Source organism: Serinus canaria, chromosome 4 (genome assembly GCF_022539315.1).
Source record: "Serinus canaria isolate serCan28SL12 chromosome 4, serCan2020, whole genome shotgun sequence".
Lineage (NCBI taxonomy): Eukaryota > Metazoa > Chordata > Aves > Passeriformes > Fringillidae > Serinus > Serinus canaria.
This window is the reverse complement of record NC_066317.1, coordinates 45,246,899-45,269,236: the sequence shown is the minus strand read 5'-3', so window position 1 is coordinate 45,269,236 and position 22,338 is coordinate 45,246,899. Positions and strand designations below refer to the sequence as shown.

At 40.0% G+C, this 22,338-nt stretch overlaps 1 protein-coding gene, 1 long non-coding RNA gene and 1 other non-coding gene across 3 annotated transcripts in view; 2 read left to right on the top strand and 1 right to left on the bottom strand.

The window, feature by feature from the left end:
* Positions 1–5,175, bottom strand: part of USP46 (ubiquitin specific peptidase 46) — a 31,931-nt gene extending 26,756 nt beyond the window's left edge. The window contains exon 1 of the mRNA XM_009100459.4: positions 4,633–5,175. Within this exon, the coding sequence (XP_009098707.1) occupies positions 4,633–4,668 (36 nt within the window). The 5' untranslated portion in view covers positions 4,669–5,175. The remainder of the gene's footprint in view (positions 1–4,632) is intronic.
* A 7,846-nt stretch (positions 5,176–13,021) lies between these two features.
* On the top strand, positions 13,022–19,454 carry LOC103825174 (uncharacterized). The gene is made up of 4 exons (XR_625048.4): positions 13,022–13,152; positions 13,454–13,617; positions 14,441–14,552; positions 15,460–19,454. It is a non-coding gene; the product is annotated as an uncharacterized LOC103825174 (long non-coding RNA).
* Positions 14,723–14,841, top strand: LOC115485372 (small nucleolar RNA SNORA26). The gene has a single exon (XR_003946132.1). It is a non-coding gene; the product is annotated as a small nucleolar RNA SNORA26 (small nucleolar RNA).
* Positions 19,455–22,338: the final 2,884 nt, after the last annotated feature.

Here is a 22,338-nt window from a genome sequence, read left to right as displayed (position 1 = left end):
AAATCCAGTTGAAAATCATGATGAGCAATTCTGTAACTGAATAATATTCTTATTATTCCTGTATGAAACAGGATTTTAGTATTTTCTCAGCATTAAAATTGTAGGGGCTTCTTTTTGTATAAAGCTTTTTCCAAATCCATTTTAGTTTGAGTCTTCATTCTGCCAATGCCCTATATTCAAACAAATGCTGTAATTATTTAATAGTATGATTTTAGAGACTAAACAAAAAAATTTCCAACATTTATTCTTCTTTGTTTCCTGAATGTAGAGACTCCTAGGTTTGCACGTTTTTTCTCTACAACCAATTTCTAGGATTGTTAGAAACTCTTTGTTTGTTTGTTTGCTATCTTGTTTGTTTATTTTAAAATGAAAGCTGCAATTCACAGGTGTTCACATAATTCCTGATGAATTGTGTGAATGCTTTCATGCATAACAACAGCTATTTTTCTGAAACTCATAACTATCAGACTATGAGAAGAAAGAGCAACATGAAACTCCAAAATTAATCCAAAGAACTGCAACTTTTATTCCAAAGGATATCTATACAACGACTACAACGACAGGAGTAACTATGAGGTATCTCAGATGATACCTTGTATCAGAGAAATCTGAATGTGTTTAGATTGTTCTGTTTATTAATTGTCATTCATAACTATGAAGTTCTAATTGGAACATTTGAAATACTATTACAAAATTATGAAAGGGAGGGAATTAATACCTGTTCTCAACAGAATTCTAAAGGAGAAAAATATGATCCACAGAGCTTGTTAGCCAGATCAGTATAAATGTATGTCATACATTCTGAAATGGTTAGATGTCCTTCACTGCACATAACAGTAATATCCCTGGGCCACAGCTGCAGCACTCAGCTTAACTCAGAACTCAAGGCTTTACCTAAAGCTCATCAACAGAGAAACATACTGCAGAGGATTTCAGTAAGCATGAAATGCCAGCATGCCTGTCAAAGTTTGAACCAGGACTTGGTACTTGAGTCACTGGGTTGTTCCATAGAAACAGTAAGCAAAGAGAATTACAGCATTATAGGAGCTCCATCACATCCCTAGTTGCAGCCTACCAGTGTTAGGAGGCACTGGCTGTTGGTATTCCCTCAAAGAGAATTTTTTCAAGGTATCTTATGCTTCTTCACATCTGTTGTACCTGTCCTACGTAAAAGATGACAATTTGTATACATTGTATACATCCCTCAGTGGTGAAAATGGTGTGCAGAGTGAATAAGCTTTCACAGGGACTGAAGGGCAGGTGAGTTGAACATCCTGCAGACTACACTCCCTTCTCAGTGAGCATGGCCATCATGCCCACATATGAATCCTACTGAATCCCTCAGGCACAGTTGCCTTCATCTCCTCCACCCATTCAGAACAAGTTTTAGCTATTAATTCTCATTAAGCAAATCAGTGAATAATAACTAGAACTATTGCTATTATTACAACTTAGGGGACAAAACTGCTAAAAGACAATAGAGGAATTTTGCTTAATTCTAGAAAGTTGTGCATTTAAATATTTACTACAAGTAAATGTGCCAAGTGGAAACTTCCCCAGCCAAATATTTGTTTCTTACTGGCTAGCTCCTACTGTGTCTGTCTCAGCATGTGAGAGCTTATCCAGTGAATATATAGTACTAAGTATCTTTTGCAAGTGAGTTAAATACTGTCCCTGTCTTTCTTGCTTCACTACACTTTTTTAGATCCTTCCTGAAAAGACTAACAGTCTCTACCATCTTTAGATCAGAATTACAACCCAAGATATCAAATATCAGGTAGTCAACTTAATAGCAAACATACATAAAAAAATGCTGTCTAGCTAGGTTTTTCAATTAATTCACTTAAATTTCATTAACATTTTTCTGTTCAGGACACAAGAGCAAACATTGGACAAATACACACAAAAAACTTTGTCAAGGACTACCATTGAAAACACAATCTAAGTTGCATTCAGGGAAGGACAAGTATTTCAGGACCAATTGCTGCCTCTGTCTCTCTTCCTCTACTCCCCCCACCACCCCTAAAAATCAACCAGACATCATTGTTTGGATTTGGGGGCTTTTTTTTTCAAAAAACAAAAAAACCTCTATGAACACTGTTAAGTGAAATGGGAAAAAATAAAGACCAGAATCCCTTTTTCTAATTACTGAGTTTAATCAGGTTAAAAAACGTAGAGACCTACTGTTATGTAGCATTATATAGAAAAACATATTACATTACCTAAGAACTACACAGATATTTCATAGTCCACAACTTGTCAGGAACTCAGTTTTCAAGAACTATATTATAGTGCAGGAACAAGGTCTGGGAATCAGCATCTCAGCATCTTTCTAGATAGATTTCTACAGATGTCCTAAATCAAATTATATTTAGGGCAAATATTTAGGTTTTAAAAAGGCAAAAGTTTACTTTTATACCTCTAGCCCTCTGGAAGGTTGTCATAGCTCCTTCTACAGACCACTGAGTTCGAGTCCATCACCTCATCAGAGTGGACACATTTTTGGAGGAGCTATAATGCAATGTTGCCAACACTTGCAAGAATTTGTATTTCTCTTACAGCCCCAAATTCCTGTAGCTGTCTAAAATTCCATGGTTTTAACCTAAAAGAACTTCCAGTCCCTGAGGGTTATCAAGAAAAAAACTAAATGTGACCAACACGACATGGCATCTGTAAAAGCTAAATACACAGACCTCAAGGAATGTGTACCCTCAAAACATCAGTAACATTGAATCGACTGCACCTTCTGTCACAGTACCATCAGCTAGAACTGCCTTGAAGTATGAATCCTTGAATGCCCCCTTTTCGGCTTGGGGCTCTCCTTCTTCCCTTTGGTCTCTCTGTCTCTCAGATACTACTTTTGCAGGATATACTGGCAATGACAGCTGAGCAGCACACCACTGCAACAACCTCATCAGTTCTGCTGTGAATCTGTTATGTCTTTGGGAGAATCATGCTGCGTGCACGTGCATCTGTCTGAAGCACACGAAAAAAATCAGAGTTCCTAGTACTTTATACCAAGGTCTTACATCCACCTATGAGTCTCCAGCTCCCCTTCATGCAGTACTCTTTTATACAGTTACCAAGCCATCACATCCACCATTAATCAGCAGTAAAAACTGGAGCCTGCCTCAGAGAGAAGGAAAGTGCACCTAGGTGTTCTCCTCAGTCCTGTACTCTTTGCAGTATTTGTGGCTCACTGGACTGGAAATTATTAAGAACAATGAAAAGTTAGGAAACCAATTACTGTTGGTAAAGGAAGGTGAGCACCCAGGTTATTATACCTCAAATCTGGATTTTGTATTAATTCTTTTAACCAGAACCAAATCACCCTCTGCATTTCAGAGCAGGCATTTCAAATGAATGAAATGAATGAAACCTTAGAGGGCTGAGTTCAAATCGAACCTACGCATAGGATTTCCCAGGCATCTGATTTGCAACAAAAGAGCAATCCCACTTAAGTGGAAGTGCAGACACATGGAAGAGCAGCAGGTTTTCACTCTGCACTCCATCACTCAGACCCCACAGGAGCCAGGCCTCTGGGGCTATGCCCATTGCCTTACCCTAGAGACAGGCTCCATTCTCCAGGGCAGATGAATGGTATGTGTGGCATCAGCAGCACAAGGCATGCTGGGGCACCACATGGAGGGAAGCTGGCAACTGAGCGTAGCTGCTCTCGAAGAACCTGGAAATAAGGGTGAAAAATACAGACTAAAAAACCAAAATGAACAAAAATAGGATTCTCTTCTGTTTGCATTGGGATGCTTAGCATGCAACCATTTATTTGGCAAGTTTGCTACAGTCTCACTGTATTAAAAATTCTTTGACAGAGTTTGAGCTTTTCCTCCTCCTGCCAAGAAGTTTCAAAACCTAAACCAAACTAGGTGCTCCAAGTTTGTTAGAATTAAAATTAAACCCAAACAAGGCAGAAAGCATCGTTTCAACTGTTCCATGGGGAGAAAAGTAGCGAAGTGAACATAACAAAAATATAAATGTTTCCTTATTCCTTCCTAATTGCCTAATTGGTTTTGAGAAAGCTAAGTGGTTGAAGAGTACTTCATAAACACCAGTTCTCTTCGAGCAGCATGCAGTGCAAGTTAGCTCTCAAGCCAAGACTTCCTAGAACAGGCACCTAACATCGGGATCCAAAAGAGTATTAGACATCTAATCATCCTTCTTTTCTGTGTAATCTGGGGAGCTCCTGGCCCTAGGAGACCACAGGGTGCCTGCCTGAGAGGGTTAAACAGGGTCACTGATTTAATGTGGATTCAGAACCCAACTTTGGTCTTTTGGCAGTATTAGGGCAGGAGGAAGGGTAGGCGGAGGAAGGGCGGGCCACGGCTCCGTCTGTAACGCGCCTCGGCCGGGGTCAGACCCGCTCCGGGGGGCCTCGCACCGGTTCTGCATCTCCGTCCCTCCCCGGCCCACGCCCGGGCTGCTCCCGGAAAAGTCCTGGGGACATCGTCACTCTCCGTCGGCCAACTCCATCCCAGGCACTTCTCGGCAGCCTGCCCGGCTCCCCCGCCGCTGGGGCAAGGGACGGAGCCGCGCGGTTGGGCTGCGCCCCGGGGGCAGCCCCCCAGCCGGCCCCCGCAGGGGCTGCCTTGCCGCCCGCCCCCCGCCAGCACTCACCATATTACAGATGGAGGCGATGTTTCTGACAGTCATTAGTCTAAAGGTTGCAGCGATCCCACACCGCCATCTTTATAAGGTGAAAACAGCCCCGCTCATGGTGGGAAGAGCGCAGGAAGGGATAGGAGGCGGCGGCGGCTCCTGCTCCGGGGCTGGGATAAAAGCGAGAGGAGGGGACTGCACAGGCACCCTTTGCGCCCGCAGAGCGGCGGGAAGGACGGACCTTCCCGGCCTCCCTCCTCCGGGCGAGTGACCTGGAGCTTCAGCAGCGCGGGGAGAGCGGCCGCATCTCCGCTCCTTCCGCCTGTGCCTCTGGCACAGTCCGCAGGGCCCCGGGCTCCCGCTGGAGCACTCAGCCGCGCCTCTGCGCCAGCCGGCACAGCGCTAATCTCTCCCTTCCTCCTCCTCCTCCTCTTCCTCCTCTCCCAGCGGCTGCCGTCGCCGCTCGCCGCTCCATCGCAGCGCCGCGCCCGCTGATCCGCTCTGACAGCGCCGGGGAAGGGGAGGGAAGGGAAGAGAAGGTCAGAGGCAGTGCCCGGCACGGGGCACCCCAGCGGGCCCGGCGAGGCGGCCGCCGCCGCAGCCAATGCGCTGCGGGGCAGAGGGGACGCGGGGGCGCTGCGCCCGCCGCCCCACCGGACGGGCCCGCTGACTGACGCCGTGGTGCTTTAATCGCCGGGCCTGGAATGGCCACGGGGCTGAGAAACCCGGCCTCGGTGCGTACACAACGATGGGGCAGGCAGCGGATGAAGGACAGGAAAGCAGAGTGCGGGCAGGAGGACGTGGATGTGTGGCAGGAACGGCGGCACTGTGCTTTGGAACATGCTCACCCCACCTAATTAGGAGGTACACAGGAGCCCAGGCACTTGCAAAATCCAGAACAGTAGGCTGGAATGTAATTTACTGCCCTCAGTTGGTGCTTTGTATTGCCATTCATGCAGATAACATTTATCTTCAAAATGCTGTTTTGAGACTGTCTCCACACCATGTGTGCAGATGCTCACTCAAAAATTCACAACATCTAGCATTTGTACAACACACTTAATGTAATAATCTCAGGTTCTCTTCGAACACAAGCAAGTTGAGGCCCATGACTTTCTCCAAGGCAGAGCAGTGTAAGTATATTAAACTCACACGTGATAATAAGCACAAGGTTGTTAAATAGCTAACTGGAGGTCACATAGCAAATGGCTGAAAGAAGCAAGAACAGAGTTCAGCTAGGGCAATCCTCATGTTAGAATTCCCCTTTCCTTAGCAGATGTTGCTATTTTTCAGCAAGAGCTTAAGGCCTTTTTAGTATTCCTCTGCTATTTCTGCTGAGGAAATAATTTAAATGAAGAGAGAACTACTAACATTTCTACAGACACCTCTGCTCCTAACAGCACCTGAAGTGTGGCATGCTCATGCTTAGCTATGTCTTTCATTTCATGATGCTAGAATAAAATAATTGCAGCCTATAGAGCCTGGGTCCACAGGCTTTATTTACAGGAAACATTCTGAAATCAGTATTTTTATTTTTTCTTTAGTTATAATTTCAAATGAAGATCTATGATTACTAGTAAAAATCTGGCATCAGCAGTAACATCTAAAGATAAATTCCTGCCCGGAGAATACTGTTAGGTAAGTGGCCTTAATCCAGCTCACTGTGGACAAGTGACCACTTTATAAAAACGGTATCAAATTTGGCATTAGTTGGTATCCTGCTGACAGTTTCAGCAAAGAGACTCAAATCTGAGTTGTCACAGAGACAGAATTTTCTTTCTTCCTTAAGTTGGATTAGTTAAATCATTGCAGACATTCAGTGTACAGGATGGAGAAAGATTTTTGGACATAATTGAGTGAAGTCCTCAGAGCCACTAAACTGCTTCATAAATCCACAAATCACTACGTAAAAGAGCCATTAAATAACATCACTGAGAAAAAAATTATCTTTGGTATAATTCTATTAAGTTCATGGTCTTACATTACTTGTGAATTTGATCCCAAGTGTTTAATTTGCTTAAACTCCGAGGACTGGATTACACGCAATATGACAGGTTTTCTCAACATAACCAGGGAAAATGGGAGTTAAGCCAACAAGTCAGGACTGAAGCAATCAAGGTCTGATTAGTTTCCAGTGCATTTCCAAGTAGTCTGCAGAGACTGGACAGTACTGCACCGTCCCTGGTTTTTAAACTGATGCCTGCTACTACACAAGCCTAATCATGTCTTCTTGGCTGCAGCCTGCTTATTCCAATTTACTGTGGAGAATCATAATTATTATCAGTGAAAAGTTATGGAACAAACAAATGGGTTTGAAAGGTGATTAAAAATTTAAATGACACAAAATGCAGTATCTAATAAAGCCATTTGCCTCACATATATTTTAATGTCAATAACATGATTTCCATAATATAAACCCCAGAGAAATCATAGAAAGTGTGAAAACAAAAAAGAAAAAAGTGGTACTTCCATCCTTCTGTTTTTCTTAAATGCCAATTACTTGACTTCAGGGTAAGTTTTCTGTTGTTTCTGTTTGTTAAATGTTTTTGACACAAAATTAAATTGCTACTGATTAAGCACTTATTGGTTGTTCAAGGGAATATTTGTAAACATGCACACACATCATTCTGTGAAGAATCCAGTATCATATTCCTTAATGCTAATATAAATAGTTTTGTTTCAAGGTGGGCACATTTCTTCTCTTTTTTCAGAAGATAAATAATAAAAATAATATACAAGTGTGTTTGTGTCAGTTTGAAAATAGTCTTGCACTGTCTTTTTTGCTCTTCAGACATATCAATACAGGAAAGAAGAAAGAAACTTTCATGCTGGAAATGGACTGGTGTCTGGTTTTGTTTTCTTCTGCTGTTGTCATTTTCAGGAATAGAAACTTTATTCCTGAAGCTGTTTGAAGATAAAAAAGTGCTAAGCAATGCAACAGATACTAGTTACAAACTTTATAGGAATTGTATAAATAAAGAACAGTGCACAATTGTTTCCACTCCAAAGCACTGCCCTATCTCCTTACAACAAACAACCGACCCTGTGTTTCTTCTGAGTGTTAGACAAAGACAAAGAAAACAAAGGACTATTTATAACCTAAGAGTGCTTATATAATTTCTGTTGAAAGGTCAAAATATACCTCCTGCATTTAATTTTAGATCTGTCTTGGTCTCATCTGGTTTTACACTTGAACATTTCTATTTCGCTACATACAATATGGACCTATTGTAAATATCCTCCTTGGCTAGCAGAGGAGTGGATTTCCATAACATTTTCCATCAGACTTTTCAGAGGATTTTGCAAGCATTCACTCAGAGTTGTCAAATTATTTGGTGGCAAGTTAATATTAGCTTCTTTTACAAAGTAAGAAAATTGCCAGCAGAAATGTAATGACTTGTCCAAAGTTAACACCGGAAAGTTGGTAGCAAATTTGAGACAAGAATATCTGTTCATTCTGTGCTACAAAGAGGATATTGCATTTCCTCTCCAGAAATCTTGTAAAATTCCACAGAGGGTTCATTTTTGTTTTTCTTGTAATAAACTTAGGTCCAGAAGTAATCATCAGTCAGTTTTGCTGAACAAATGTTTGGAACACATCAAATTTAGGATATAGTTCCAACCAATTAAAAGGTTATTTTAATGGAAAAGGGAGTTAAAACAATACTAAGGTTTTCTGAAAGCATGTAAAGTATATAATAATTATAAGAGAATTCAGATATCTGACATATTGCAGTGCTGACTATGTAGGTTTAGAATTTTACAATTTTAAAAATATGTTTTGTATCTAATATTAAATTATGTTCTATCAAAAAAAAAAAAAAAGAAGAAGAAAAATATCTTTAACAAAATGGCAAATATGTAGACACAAGAATGAAAAATCAGGATTTTTCATGAAGCTTGGCCTCATTTCAGAACAGACTGGTGGCTTTAGAACAACGCCAAATACCAGCTTGCAGCCTATGCATTGAATCTGTGGCACATGGCTTATAGCAGGTCTATGGAAACCACTCCATCTGCACCTGAAATTCTAATGGCAAGAGTGAGTTGTAGTACATGAACAATTCTTGGAAATCCGTAGAAAATGTGGAGAGTCTAAAACCAAAATATCAATCCAGCTTTGGAATTACTATTCTTCTTTGAGACTGTCATCTTCAAACCAGCCCCTACCCCACATTTTCAAATTATCTGAGAAATTATTTCTCTTGACTCAAATGACTGTAAAACTTCGTGTTTTGGTGACAGTACGACTTGTCAGGGTTCTAAAAATAAAGCATGGAAATAAAACTGCATTAAATTGATTCCTGAATCTTGCCTACCTTTTGCTAGATTAAGTTTTTTACTAGTTGGCAAGTAGAGAATACCATCTCTTCATTTTTCTCAGATATTACTAGTTTTTAGAAGAAAACAAAACACATTTGCAGCATCTTGTAGAATCCTCTGACTCCTTCCCCTCAGGGAAATCCGCAGGGCCTTGCTATGGAAGAATATATCATAGAGGTTTCCCCACCTCATCTGATAGAGAGGACTTAACCAATGATGCTCTGCAGCACTACTGCCAATCTACATTAGATTGCTTCCCCCACTGGCCAGCTGACACTGCCCACCCCAATTACTCCTCCCTCATCCCCCCTGCAGGTTGCTGCCCTTTGCCTGCCCCTGTGCCCTCAGGTCATTGGTCTCTGACCCCACACTGAAGTCCTACAGGCCACATGGTTCTGTCTTTAGTCTCTGGTCCCTTTGGTGGAGTGGATGCAATAAACCCTGGGTGGAATATATCATGCACAGGCCCTTCCTGACTTTCCTCTGCTGAGCTATCTGTGGGGTGTGTGTGTATGGTTTTGAAATGGCTGTTCTTGTGGCATCACTCTGAGCAGCTTCTGAAGGAGATGTGTCAAAGAAGGTTGCACCATTTTTACCACCCTGCCATGCTGCAACAGCATCTGACATCATCTTTTCTTGGCCAGACAGCAGATGTGAAAGCCCAAAGACAGCAGAATAAGACAGACACCAGTACATTGATGTTGAGGTACCAGAAGCTGACTGAATAGATACAAGGGGTCTAAGAGTTCTCTAGTGAAAGCCATTCCATTTTGTTCTATGAAGAGGCTGTTAAAGCCTCTGCAGCCAGTCCAAGTCGATCATGGCCTGGAGATGTGATTGTCTTATCATACCTTACTCCTGCCCTCTTCCTTCTGCTTGAGTTTCAAATACGCTGTGTTAAGAGCTTGGAACAGTGACAATAATAGAACTTCAGAGTATTGCTTCATCACTTTACATAATACTAACCTTCCCCACACTCACTACTCAAGTAAAAATATTCCCACCTTTCCAGAAGGAAGACTTGAAGAATGGCCTCTTCATCAGGTATATTATTCAGCAAGGGAGCTCACTGGAAAACTTTAGTGGCATTTTTCTTACCTATACAAAATGTGTTCTCAGATGGAAAAATACTATTTAAATTCTAATCATACATATTGGCTAGAAAGAGATAACCAAAAATTTTAACCATGGAAGTAATTTATCAAATAAAAAGAGACTCACTCAGCAAAAATAACAGAAAACTGAAGTTTTTACAGAAATCTATTGATGTTTCTGCCTCTGAAAAGGAAATAATGATTCTGGCTTGCCTTCCTCTTCTCCAAAGATTTTATTATTATTTTTATTATTTCTATTTTATTATTTATTTATTATATTTATTTATAATATGTATTTATTTTATTTATTATATTTATTATTTCTATTTTATTCTACAGGCTCCAATTTTAACTCACTAACATTCTGAGGACAAAAAACCCCAAAGAACAGATAAGCTCTAAGTGTCATTTAGTCTATTTTCAGCATGAAATTAAAATAGCCTTTACATGTTAAATAAATTGTGCCTAAATTAATTAAATTATACTTTTATTACATTACATTACATCTCAAAATTTTAACCAAATTACACACACACACAAAGACACACACACAAATATATATATAAATGAAAGGCTATTACATTCTAAGATTCCAAACCTGAAAATTATTTAATGCTACTGAATACTTATACTACTTTGCAGGTAATCCACCTGCAAAGACTGATGGTCAAAATGAGGTTTTACTTGATTGATTTTCCTTCATATCAGTGTGGAGAAAGACATGAAATGTTTATGGCAATTGCACATTGTGGTAAACTCCTGACGTTGTTAAACTAGTTGTTTTCAAGAGTCTTTCTGTGAGAAGCATCAAGGCAGTGACTTTGAGACTTAATTCTTGCATGTGACAAAGAGAGACTTGGCTAATTAGAGCACCACTCTTCAAGATTTGAACTAGTTCAGCTCACCCAACTCCTTAGAAAGCTCAACACTGATCTACAAAATAACCAAGACATCCTGCTGCCACTTAATTATTTTCAAAATGCCCCCATAATAACTAGATTTCCTACAAATTCTGCTCATGACCAGGCCTGTATTTCTCCCAGTTAGTGAGGGATCCAGGGCAATCTCAGAATTTACCTGTACCCAGATCCACCAATATTGTGGTCTTTCCTTCCTCAAGCCCCCAAAGTACCCAGGTTGTGGGCAGGTTCGGTGCCCAGCTGAGAAGTTAATTCAGGTAACAATTACATTCCACACACATGGAAACAGCAGATCTGCCTGCAGCCTTGTAGGCAGCAACTACTTGCACTTTAACAGGAAATGGGAGAACTAACCTGCAAGTAAGGAGGCTCAAATCCACATCTGATCCTTGCAGTAATTTATTAAGGGACAGTTATTCTATGGAGAAGGTTTGGAAAAGGACAGGCAGGTCAGGTAGACTCTGCATTTCTTTTTCTGAAGTTGTGCCTCTATCTGACACAAAAGTTTCATGGAGCCAGAGAGAAGGCAAACAATACAAACTTTGTATGGAGAAAACAGAAGAAAGCTTGTGAGGGGCAAGAAAAAGGTGTAGGATTATGTGAATGATTAAAATGCTCAACTAGGGTGGATAATAATCATTGGTTTGCTGTGGATTGCTGGCTTTCTGTGTAACAGAAGCGCCAGTTTACATTCTGTATTGGAAAAGAAGAAACCAAACTTGACATAAATGCCACTGGCATAAGCGCTAAAAATTTAAAGGTTGAATGCCATCTCATCTTTTTGACTACATTATGGAAAAGGACAGATCTGAATTAGGTGTCTGACTGCAGAAAATAGTCATTGCAAAGGAGCCCACTTGCAATAACTTAAAACTACACGTCTCACAGATTTATCTCCAGAGACTGATTTACCCCCAGTCCTAAAGCAGGCTTTGAATCTTGATGTACAGACAATAAAACTGACACAAGGTTAATCTGCAACAATGTTTTGGAGTGTCAAGAATTAGAAGAGGTAACTAGAAGTGGAAGGAAACAATTTCTAGAATCATCCCTTGATTGCAACTATGTGACTATTTGTTTCAGACTGCATCAGATGGGTATAGCTATGTTGAGAGAAATTTAAACGCAGAGTTCAGATTAGTGATAGCGGGCCAACTGGTTATTTTCTTTCCACACACGTTACAGGTGCTGTGCAGGTAGTAACTCGGCGTGAGCCTGGACATATTGCTTCTCACTGAGACAGGAAGGTAGGAATTATCAGCAATATACACACATATTTGAGAAGCAGGGACTTCCATTCGATTCAGTTTGGACAATGCTTTCAGGCACCGGGTGTGATTCTTGGGGTGTCCTGTGCAAGGCCAAGTGTTGGACTCGAAGATCCTGATGGGTCCCTTCCACTTCAGTATATTCTATGATATACTGTGATTCTTACCTACCAGCTTTGCTGGGCAACATACAAAGTCTTTGTCCTACAAACTGCTAATTCCCTGTTTATGCTAATCTGCTCATATTCACTCCAAAACCTCTTAGTAGCATCCCCAGGCAGGCAGCCCATTCTATCTGGGGCAGAACAGCAGCAGTGCTCTGCACCCGTGCTGAGGGCTGGCTGGCGGGACAGGCCTGCTGCCACCGCGTCACGCCTGGCGCGCAGCCCAGCAGAGCTGCAAGGCATCGCCAGGGCATTAGCGAGGCTCGGGGCTTTACCTCACCATCCTCACAGACAGCTCCTAAGCTTCCTAAGCAGGGCTTAGACAGGAGTTTAGACAGAGATCAGCGGTATTTAGTGCCTCAAACCGGCTACACAGCTGTCATTTCGCACCGACGGCACTTTTGTTTCCCGGTGTTAAAGATCTCCGGGCACCCAGAACTCTGTCTGGGCAAGAATGGACAAGCATGTCCCCGCGAAAGTCTTGGTCCCACCCATAGAGGCCGCCGCAGGAAGCACAGCTGAGCAGCCGGCCCAGTCCCTCAGCCGCGGCCGCAGCGCGGCTCTGCAGCAGCTGCTGGGCCCGCCGCCCCAGCGCGGCTCTGTCGCGCGGCCCCGCCCCGCTCCGCTCCGCTCCACACGAGGTCACGCGCGCTGTTCTCGCCAATAGGCAGCGGCCGCTGGAGCCCCGTGGGTCTCGCGGGAGCGCGCGGTGGTATTTAATGGCCTGCGAGGAGCTACTCGGCCTTTCTGTCTGCCGGCTGTGTGCGCGGTAAGGTGTACGCGGCCGCTCATAGGGGAAACCACCCGCGCTCCGCACGGACGGGCTCTGGCCCGGGGGGGGGTGGGGACGGGACACCTATGTGGTTTTCCCTTAATATCTTGCCCTCTCGGAGCTTGGCCGTGCTCCGGGGAGTCAACACAGGGGGATAGAGCAGCTTTCCCTCACTAAAACCCAGTACGGAGCCTTTCCCTCCGCCCTGCATCCTGTCGTGAGGCACAAATGGTCCGTGTCCCTCCATTCCCCCCTCGCGGTCCCTTGCTGCCCGGCTGATGTCTTTCTCCGTCCGCAGTGTGTCCCGAGGAAGCGGCGAGTCCTTCAAATGCTCCCGATGGGCAGAAGGCCCAGCGCGGCAGGCCTGGGCAGGGGCAGCGCTGGCGGTCTGCGCTCACGCCCTTGGACGCCTATGGGTGAGGGGCGCACCGAGCTCAACGCTCCTCCTACAGCCTGGGGCTGGTAAGAAAAGGCTTCGGGCTTCAGAAGTGGAGGGCTTTGAATCCCGACACTTTTTAAAGACAAATAAAGATATGTTGGTTGCTGCCCTATGTCTCTAAGCCAAAATAACTGTCTACATTTACACTCTTCTGTATTGTAAAGCGCGGCTATTAAGCTACGCAGACTTAAAATCTAAATCACTGCGTTAATGTAGTTTTTTAATAGGCCGCATCAAGAAAATTGCAATTGTAACCTGTGATGTTTGGACTGTAGGCACTTAGGATTTGGCTTAAATGGGTTTAGAAATCGTTTAAACAAAAAAAAACCCCTCTGTTTTGGGCCTTCCCTGCAGTCTTCTAGTCCACCTGTAACAGTGTCCTTTGCTGTGTCTCGGTTGAGTGCTTTATAATTTGTAACAAGGTGTGCGTATATATTTATCCGTCAGTAGACACAAGGTAGCAATGAATTATCCCGCAACGATTCAGTCAGATCTACAGGTTTAGAGTTTACCTTGGTAGTGTCAGCCTTGAAAGGAATTTGGGCTTAATAAACTTTCTATTGTTTATAGTTAAAAGTATATTTTAAATGTTAAAAATGTGTTCTATGTTGCTTAACTGGGCTAATGAACATGCCTTGTCAACAGATTGAACCAGTACTTGCCATTTGCTCTAGGTTTTAATTTAAAAATTAACTTCTTGTAAATGACTTTTGCAACTCCATGGAAAACTACTTTCTAAATGTTTACAACATAGTAGCAACTCTGTAGAATAAACTTTAATTTAGAGTTTTAACTTTTGTTAAACAGATTAAATTATAATTTTACAATTTTTTGTGTGTTGTTTAGAGGCCTCACATAGCAACCTGACGCTTGAAGTGTTTTAGACATGGGTAATCACACCTAAATGTGAAGCAATGCTCAGGACTTCTTAGGAATAAATAATGCCTTCTACTGGAAGGTAAGTGTGCTCTCATCTGATGACAATTGCCAGTGGTTTTAAGTATTGTTCTTTAAAAACTTACAAATTTCAAGCAAATTGTAGTACTTCTTGAGCAAATAGTAAGTTCAGATCATCTTAGTAAAAAAGAAAACACTATAATATACTAAAATCTGCTCCCCTTTTATGCTTTGCCCTCTTAAGTCTGGCAGTGTCTTAAGTGGCCAATACAGAGGGGTATAAAAGTTCTCTTGCAAACCCAGAGGTGAGGCTGAAACTCTTCTTTGGATCATGCTTAGGAGGAACACATTTGTATAACTGCTAAACTTCAGAAAGCTGTTAATCAACTTTATTAATAGTTTGTAGGAAGATCTTGAACTGTCCTCTTGTTATAATAGCTGAATCTTAATATCACAACTGTCTTGTTATGATATCTGAATCTTAATTCTCAAATCTTTGTGCACTTATGTGATTAATGTCTTCAATGAAGAGTTTCTTGAAAATTGTTTTGTCTCCCGGTATGTAATTGTGAAAAGGATTATCAGGTAATTGTGGCTGCATTGCCTTCTGTTCCTGAAGGAGTTTTATTTACTCCTTGTTGGAAAACAAAGCAAAATAGCTTTGACTGGTGAAAAACTGGTGTGGTAACTGTTAGAATTTTATATAGATTTAGCCAAAAACAAATAGCAAAAAAATCAGAGGAAAGATAATAATAGTTACTGGTTCTGCTTATTGTAATATAGCTGGTCCTCTGGAATGGAATCCATACTAATGGTATGGAAAAAGCAAATCCCATCCTGTACAAAGTAATTTCTTTCAAGAAATGGCTCTGGCCTAAGGTTAGTGTCATGTAGCTCAACCTTAGAGCAGTTAGCTGTTTTGTGTGTGCATAATGCTGACTGCAGTTTAAATAAAACTTCTTTTACAGGGATGAAGACAGCGTGTGCCAGGAACTGACATTAAACATCAGTTTATGATTTCCTCAGTGGGTGATTTCTAACTTCATATGCGATGATTCCAGTTGGCACCTCTAAGCATTGTCTTGGAAGTAGAATTGAGAATGGCTAAAATGATGTCTTCAATGATCATCTTGAAACCAGCATCTCACCATTTGTTGAAACCTAACAAAAACTGCTCTAATTTGACTGTGTTTGTGGGTTAATTGAAATAAATTATGAGTATTATAAAAAATGAGATAATGCTACCGAAAGATTGTATTATGCAAGTTTTTTGTGAAGGTACTTTCTGTACGAAGACTTTTTCATAAATGTAAACACTTTTGTGCTGTCACACAGAAACATTCTCTTGCCATATCCAGACTTAATAAGCTTAATCTTCAATTTACAAATCCAATGAAAAGGCCCTCTTAATCTTTTATTCCTGGTATCTGACTATTTTGAAGTATTATGTAATGCAAAAGTCCCGAGATCAATTAGCTAATTCCTAAGTTATTTCATTACACTGTAATGAAATACCTGAATGAAATGTGTTTAGATGTCTCAGACTGTAAGAACAAGATACAAAGAATCCCATTCCTTGCCTATTTTTAATTAAAAAGGAAAATGTTGCAATGTTCCATGTTAAGCACTATCAGTGAGAAGGTCCTTAAAAAACAAAATTATTTTTGAGCAATTGAAAGCTTCTATACACTTTTAAGTAGCTTATATCTTAATACTGAAAGCGTTTTTCTAAATGGTAAGTCTTAAAATAATTCTGTGCATCCTATTACTGCCAGTGCTTCCCTAGAATGCTCAAGCAAGGGTATAAAATAGTCAGAAGTGGCTGTCAGGTGCTTACCACTGCCTAGACAGGACGATGAGTTGGTGTGGATTTAGGAACAAATGTACATATTTACACATGTGGTCATATTGAGCCCCCATCTAGACGGGAAATATTTCTTTCTACCTTTGCTTAAATATACACTAAAATAGATGAGTAATGGTCTCCTTGTGGCCTAGGCTCACCTAAGTCTGCTTGTTTTATAAGAGACAATACTAAAATTTGAAGGGTATACAGAAGTACTTTCTCTTTGTGAAGTTAAGCTTGACGAGTGTCCCTCTCCTAAGAAACAATAATTTCTTATAAGTCTTGTCAGTTGTATAGACCTTTTCTGTGGCTATGCTAAATGATTAGTTTTTAGTCTATTCTGTTTTGTGTTAGGGGATTGTGGTTTTATGTCTGCCCTGTGCAAGATTTCTAATTTGCCTTTCTCAGGTTCGGTGTTTAATGATATTCAGTACAGACTGATTTCTGAATGTTTACTTCTGTTTTCCTTAACCAGTAAGCTTGTTTACATTTGATAGTTTGGCATGATGTTATCAGTGAGCTGTCTACACTTCCAGAATTTCTGAAGGAATCAAAAGCTATCCTAGAATTAGGGTTGGAGTTTTCCTTTCCAGATTAATTTATCATGCAATAAATGGCATTAAATTCCAAATGCTGTTCTATTCACAAGGATCTTGTCAGAATCAAGATCTATTGGGGTCTGCAGCCAGGGTTAGTTCTGAATTTATTTTTTTTTTTACTACTTTCATTGCTGTCTACTTTCCACTTTTTTTTAAATTTCTGTTTCTTAAAAGTTTCAAGAAGTTTTAATTAAAGTGTTCTAGGATATACCTCTTTCTATTGCTGACAACTAAAGTTTTGGTTTGTGTCGGTATGTCTGATGCAGAAGATAACTTGTTCACATTAGTGGCTTGCACATATATTGGCACTACGGTATAAAAGCTTCCCAATGGAATCACTGTTAATGAAGTCAATTTGCTGCTCCTTTAGATGAAATACCCACATGCCACTAAGTGACATAGCTGCATACAAGGTCCAGCCTTTGCTGTTTTATGAGGCATCTGGTTAGAAAGGCTAGTAAAAAGAGAGTCTATTCCATACATGATCTACCATTCTGATTTCACACAGCATAAATGGAATAAGTTTAGTGGGTTTAGAACGTCTAGAGAGAGATCAAGAATGAAGTAAAGTCTACTTGAGACTCCATGGTGAACACTATTAGTTTCAACAATCTTGTTCTTCAAATAACTAGGCAAACTTAAGGCATTATTCTTTAAAAACTGATCTGGTTTAATGCAAAATTAAAGCAGAGATAATATTTCCAACTAAAGTATCAAATTATTTCACGTATTAGTAAGACTTTATATCTTTTTACATTTAGCTATTTGTAATCATTAAGTTGGGGCCATTGTTCCATGCTGGAAGCTCATTTTGAAGAAACACTCATTGGAATGATAAATCACTTGAGAATGCTTTGTTCTGTGACTTCCCATTAGTTTTTATAAGAAATGTCTTTTCAATTAACTTTGACTTGCTCCTATTCCAACTACAGGCTTTTGGGAATGTAAATATGTCAGTTCAGGCATCACTCACCTAACTACATTTATGATATATCACATTAAAGTAGTGAAGCAAAACAAAGGGATTAGTATTAATCTAGGGTCTAAATCCAGTACCTTCATCGGTGTAAATGAGCTCATTTACCCAGACCACCACCTTGGGGGACTGTGTGCTTGGGCCTGTGCAGTTCACCTAGAAACCTGGTTGGTTTGATGAATGCCATGCTCTAAGTGTGAAAACATATACAATTCTCCCTTTTATTACTCATTGAAAAAGTGAAGACTAATGGAAGAAAAATAGCCAGGTTTGCCTGAGAATAGTCAAGGGCTACTGAGTTGGCTTACAGCCTTGTTATAGGCTAAATGACATGAAACCATACTTGGTTATTTTATACATTTCTATATGTATGCTTTGTACAACAGGGGTTATGTGAGAGATTTGGGGAAAATTAGAGGGAAGGATATAATGTCGTTTTTAATCTGTACACTTCTTTTTATTCTGGCTATTGATAGCAAATGTAGCTGCTTTGGGTTTTCTTTGACTAAATTTGCAAGGGGGTTAATACCAAACCCTGAAGAATATAATTCTGGAATAATGTGCTTAGCCTTGGACAGTTTTCAATACACAGGGCTACAGGAAGCAATATTGTGTTATATTCTGTGCAAGGATTTGGCAAGGCATAAAAATGCTTTTTTGGAGTTGATTTTGTTGTTGTTGTTTTGGGGGTTTTTTGTTTTGTTTACTTGTGAGACCATCTTGAAAGTCGGGTACTCTGCAAGAATTTTAGTTCTGAGGAGCTTATCAATATCAGAGCTTGTGTGACTTCTGTTTAGGAACAGAGATTTGTGATCTCAGGGGTTTGTAGTGCATTGTTTTTAATAACCTGAAGTTTGGATGCAGGCATTAATTCATCTTAAAATAAGCTTTATGACTCTTTGTGGCCTTACATTAACAAATCAGCCTAACTGATATTCGATAGGAAGCTTGGAGGTAATACTCAAGTAGCAATGGCTTCTTGCTGTCCTAGCTGTTCTTGAGTTGATGGTTAGTTGACTGCCTCTTCCCTACTTTTCTTCATGCTTTCCCTTAATGTTACAGTTGTATCCAAGATATTCAGTTCATGCAAAGAGGGTGAGAATGCTGGCTGAGTGCACTAGAGACAAAGAAACAGTGTGCGTGCATCCTGTGCATTCTAGTTCGGATCAATGCAGGCAGACATTTCTTACCACACTAGAGTTTATGACACGTAAAAATCCTGTTTATGCTTGTTACATCTCAGATTTATATAAGCCACATTTTCTTAAAATGTTCTACTTTGGGTTTCAGATTCAAGTCTCGTTGGATTTTTCCACACACCAATACTTTGCTTACCTTGGTAACATTTGTTGCTGCAGAGAGGACTTTTTCTGTTCAGTGGACTTTGATGTAAAGCTCAGAGATTTCCTTCTATGCTTTGATAATAAAATTCTACAGCTTTGACTCAATGCATAAATAATGAACACTGTAAAACTCAGAATACTCATAATTTTTCAGTTTAAAAAATACAGAAGCTGTCAACAATGACTTGTCATCTTCAGATTTTACTGTTTGTGTTTATTGTAAGACATAAAGATATTTAATTGACCACACATTCTAATAAATAAATAAAAGCACACTGAATCATAGGCCATGTATTTCAACAAATATACTTTATTAAATGTATGAGCAGGAGTAACTGGAACTAGGCAGAGGTCTAGAAACAGCAGTGTGCATAAAACCAGGGAAAGAAAAAATGCTGGGAGTTCCTGCTTTTTGCACTGCCTGGGTTTGGAGACAATAGGTCATGCAGAGCTCTAATATATTTAACTTGGTAGCAAGTGAGGTCATTTTATTTCTTTCTCAGTGGTATATTGTGCACTAAAGCAGAAATGGTATGTGGCCTATGATTCAGCGTGCTTTTCAGACTTTCTACTTCTAAGTGAAGACTCCCAGTTGGGAAAATGAAAGAAAATCAATAGCTCTGAAGAAAAAAAAAATCTTAGTAAGCTACTCAAAAAGATTTCCAACTGTAATGTTCTCAGGAATTTATTAATGGATCCTATTAGGCTCACCACTTCAGGACTTTGTTACTCTGAAGTGTAAACATAACATACACACAACATGCTTTACTGGTAAACTGACTAGAAGAAATAAAAGTACAGCATAAAGAAGGATGCAGTTTGTTTCCAGAAATAATGTGTTCTCTACAACATACCCAGCCTGAAGGTACTGATTTCAGGTCAAGTGTGGCACAAGCTTTTCAGAGTTGCTGGTATGCCCTGACATACCATGACTTTTTTTCTGCATACTTCTGTAATTAAGTTAGCTTATGCACTAAATACTGTGTAGTCCACAATTTTATAAACTCTTTTCTTGACATCTTGCTCATTTTCTTTGGAAATTGCTAGGAAAAAGAAAGCATGCCAAGAATTCATCATAAAGCCTTGAGAATTTGAGTGTGTGTATTTATGCTGTTAGAGAGGGGCTGCTGGTCTTCCTTTTTGTCTAGAATTATGACAGCTAAATGCAGATTCAGTTATCAGATGAGAGCTCTCTCTCCATATTTGGATATAGAGTTTAGGTATGAAATTAAAAGGTGAAGAAAAATAGTGAATATATTATACACCCTCCTGAATGTACCACGTATCTCAAACTGCTTCACAACACCCAGTTATTGTGCTGCTGGCACCTCAGGAACTGTAAGCAGAACCAGCAGTTGCTATGAAGGTAGTAACAGCTCCCATGTGACCCTTGGACAAGACCTGATTTATGAGGAAGAAAATATAGGTAGAGGACCACTGTTTAATGGTGTGGGGTTTTAAGGAATATTGTTGTATTTTCTTATTAAATGAAGAGCTGCTCTCTCAGCTCTCTCTGGCTTTAGATTTATCAATTTTAATTTGAAAAGGCTGCTGGAATCTAGCTTGAGATCTTCCAAAAAATAAGGTATGCACACTTAGTTGGAGGTCACTAGGACCTGTAAGAGAACTAACACAAATGTAGAGCAGAACTTCAGTCAGTTTTACCAAAATTCAATTAAATCCTGCTCATTTACCTCAGCAGAGTCAGGCCACTGCTCATCTCTACAAGCCTTAGTTATCTGTCTGAGGTTTTCATAACCTAATGTCTAAGAAGATTTGAGGTTCTGTCCTCAGTCTTGCCTTTTTCTTATTGCAGTAGCACGCCTCACCATTCCTGCTCAGTGCTTTGCTGCCAGGTGCCCAGGTCTGGGGTTATATAAAGTTGAGTTATTTATACAATTTCTTACTAATTTTCATGCTGTTAACCTGAACTCATCTTTGATCTTGTTCAGCAGGGTGTCATAAGTTTCTAGCTTGACTCACACAGTTTCTCATGTATTCAGTTTACGTTTCACTTTAACAATTATAATCTTTATTCTTCCATGTAGTTGACCCTTCCATTATGACTTCTGCACTTCAATTGTAAATTATGTCCATTACACTAGTTTTTGTTTTTGTTCAGAGCAATTGTATTATTAGTGAGTCTACCTTAAGAAGGTTATTTAATGTCCTGTATGTTTGTGTGAGCACAGAAAGAAAAAATGCCTTGCAATTTGTAATCAGATTCATGAAAGTAGTTATAGACTGCGATTTAAGTGTCTTTGTTTTCATTCAGTTGGATCTCTTGATAGTTTATATATGTTTTTGTTGTCTTGAGATTTGAGAACAAGTTGGACTGCTTGAGAAGGTCTCACATAAAATTCAGTAGTACTAAATGCTATTGCCATTTTCTTGTGGAAAAATAAATGAGAACTGAATATTTCATGTATTGAAAAGGGGGTAGAGAGAAATTGTTTTTCCTTCCAAGTAAATTATTTTCAGTTGTCAGACTGCAAAGCTCCAAGTAAGAATATCATATGGATCATCTGTTTTCTTATATCCCCAGCTGCCTTTCAGATCCATGCTGGCAGAATTTCTTGTGGTAGATTGCATGTTTTGAAGTAATTTAAAATAAAGACTTTAGGGTAGGTTTTTTCAGAAGTATTCAGAACTGGATTATTTCCAGTCTTTCTGAAGAGTTTTACTGTTGATATCAATAGAACAAAATTTGGCCTGCACTGAATAGTTTGAAAAACCCACTGCTGGTAACTAAAATAAAAATTTTTGGTATTCCTTAATCTCTTCAAGTGGCAGGGTGTGTTTGCTTCAGCCAGGTAATTTGGATTGCCCACACAGAAACTCTTGTAATTTAATTCCGTAGTTATATCATAAAGCCAACAGCAAAAAGCAAATTATTACCCTGTCAGCAGTGAAGGAAATACAGAATACACAGATATGGTTGTAGACTGTCTTTCTAGAAGTGTTAGTTCATACCCTAGGTACCATCAAATACATTAGAAAATATAAATGATCTTGTAAATATGAACAATTTTGAAAGGCAGAAGCTTGATTTGAGAAAATTTTGTTACTCACAATGCCATTTG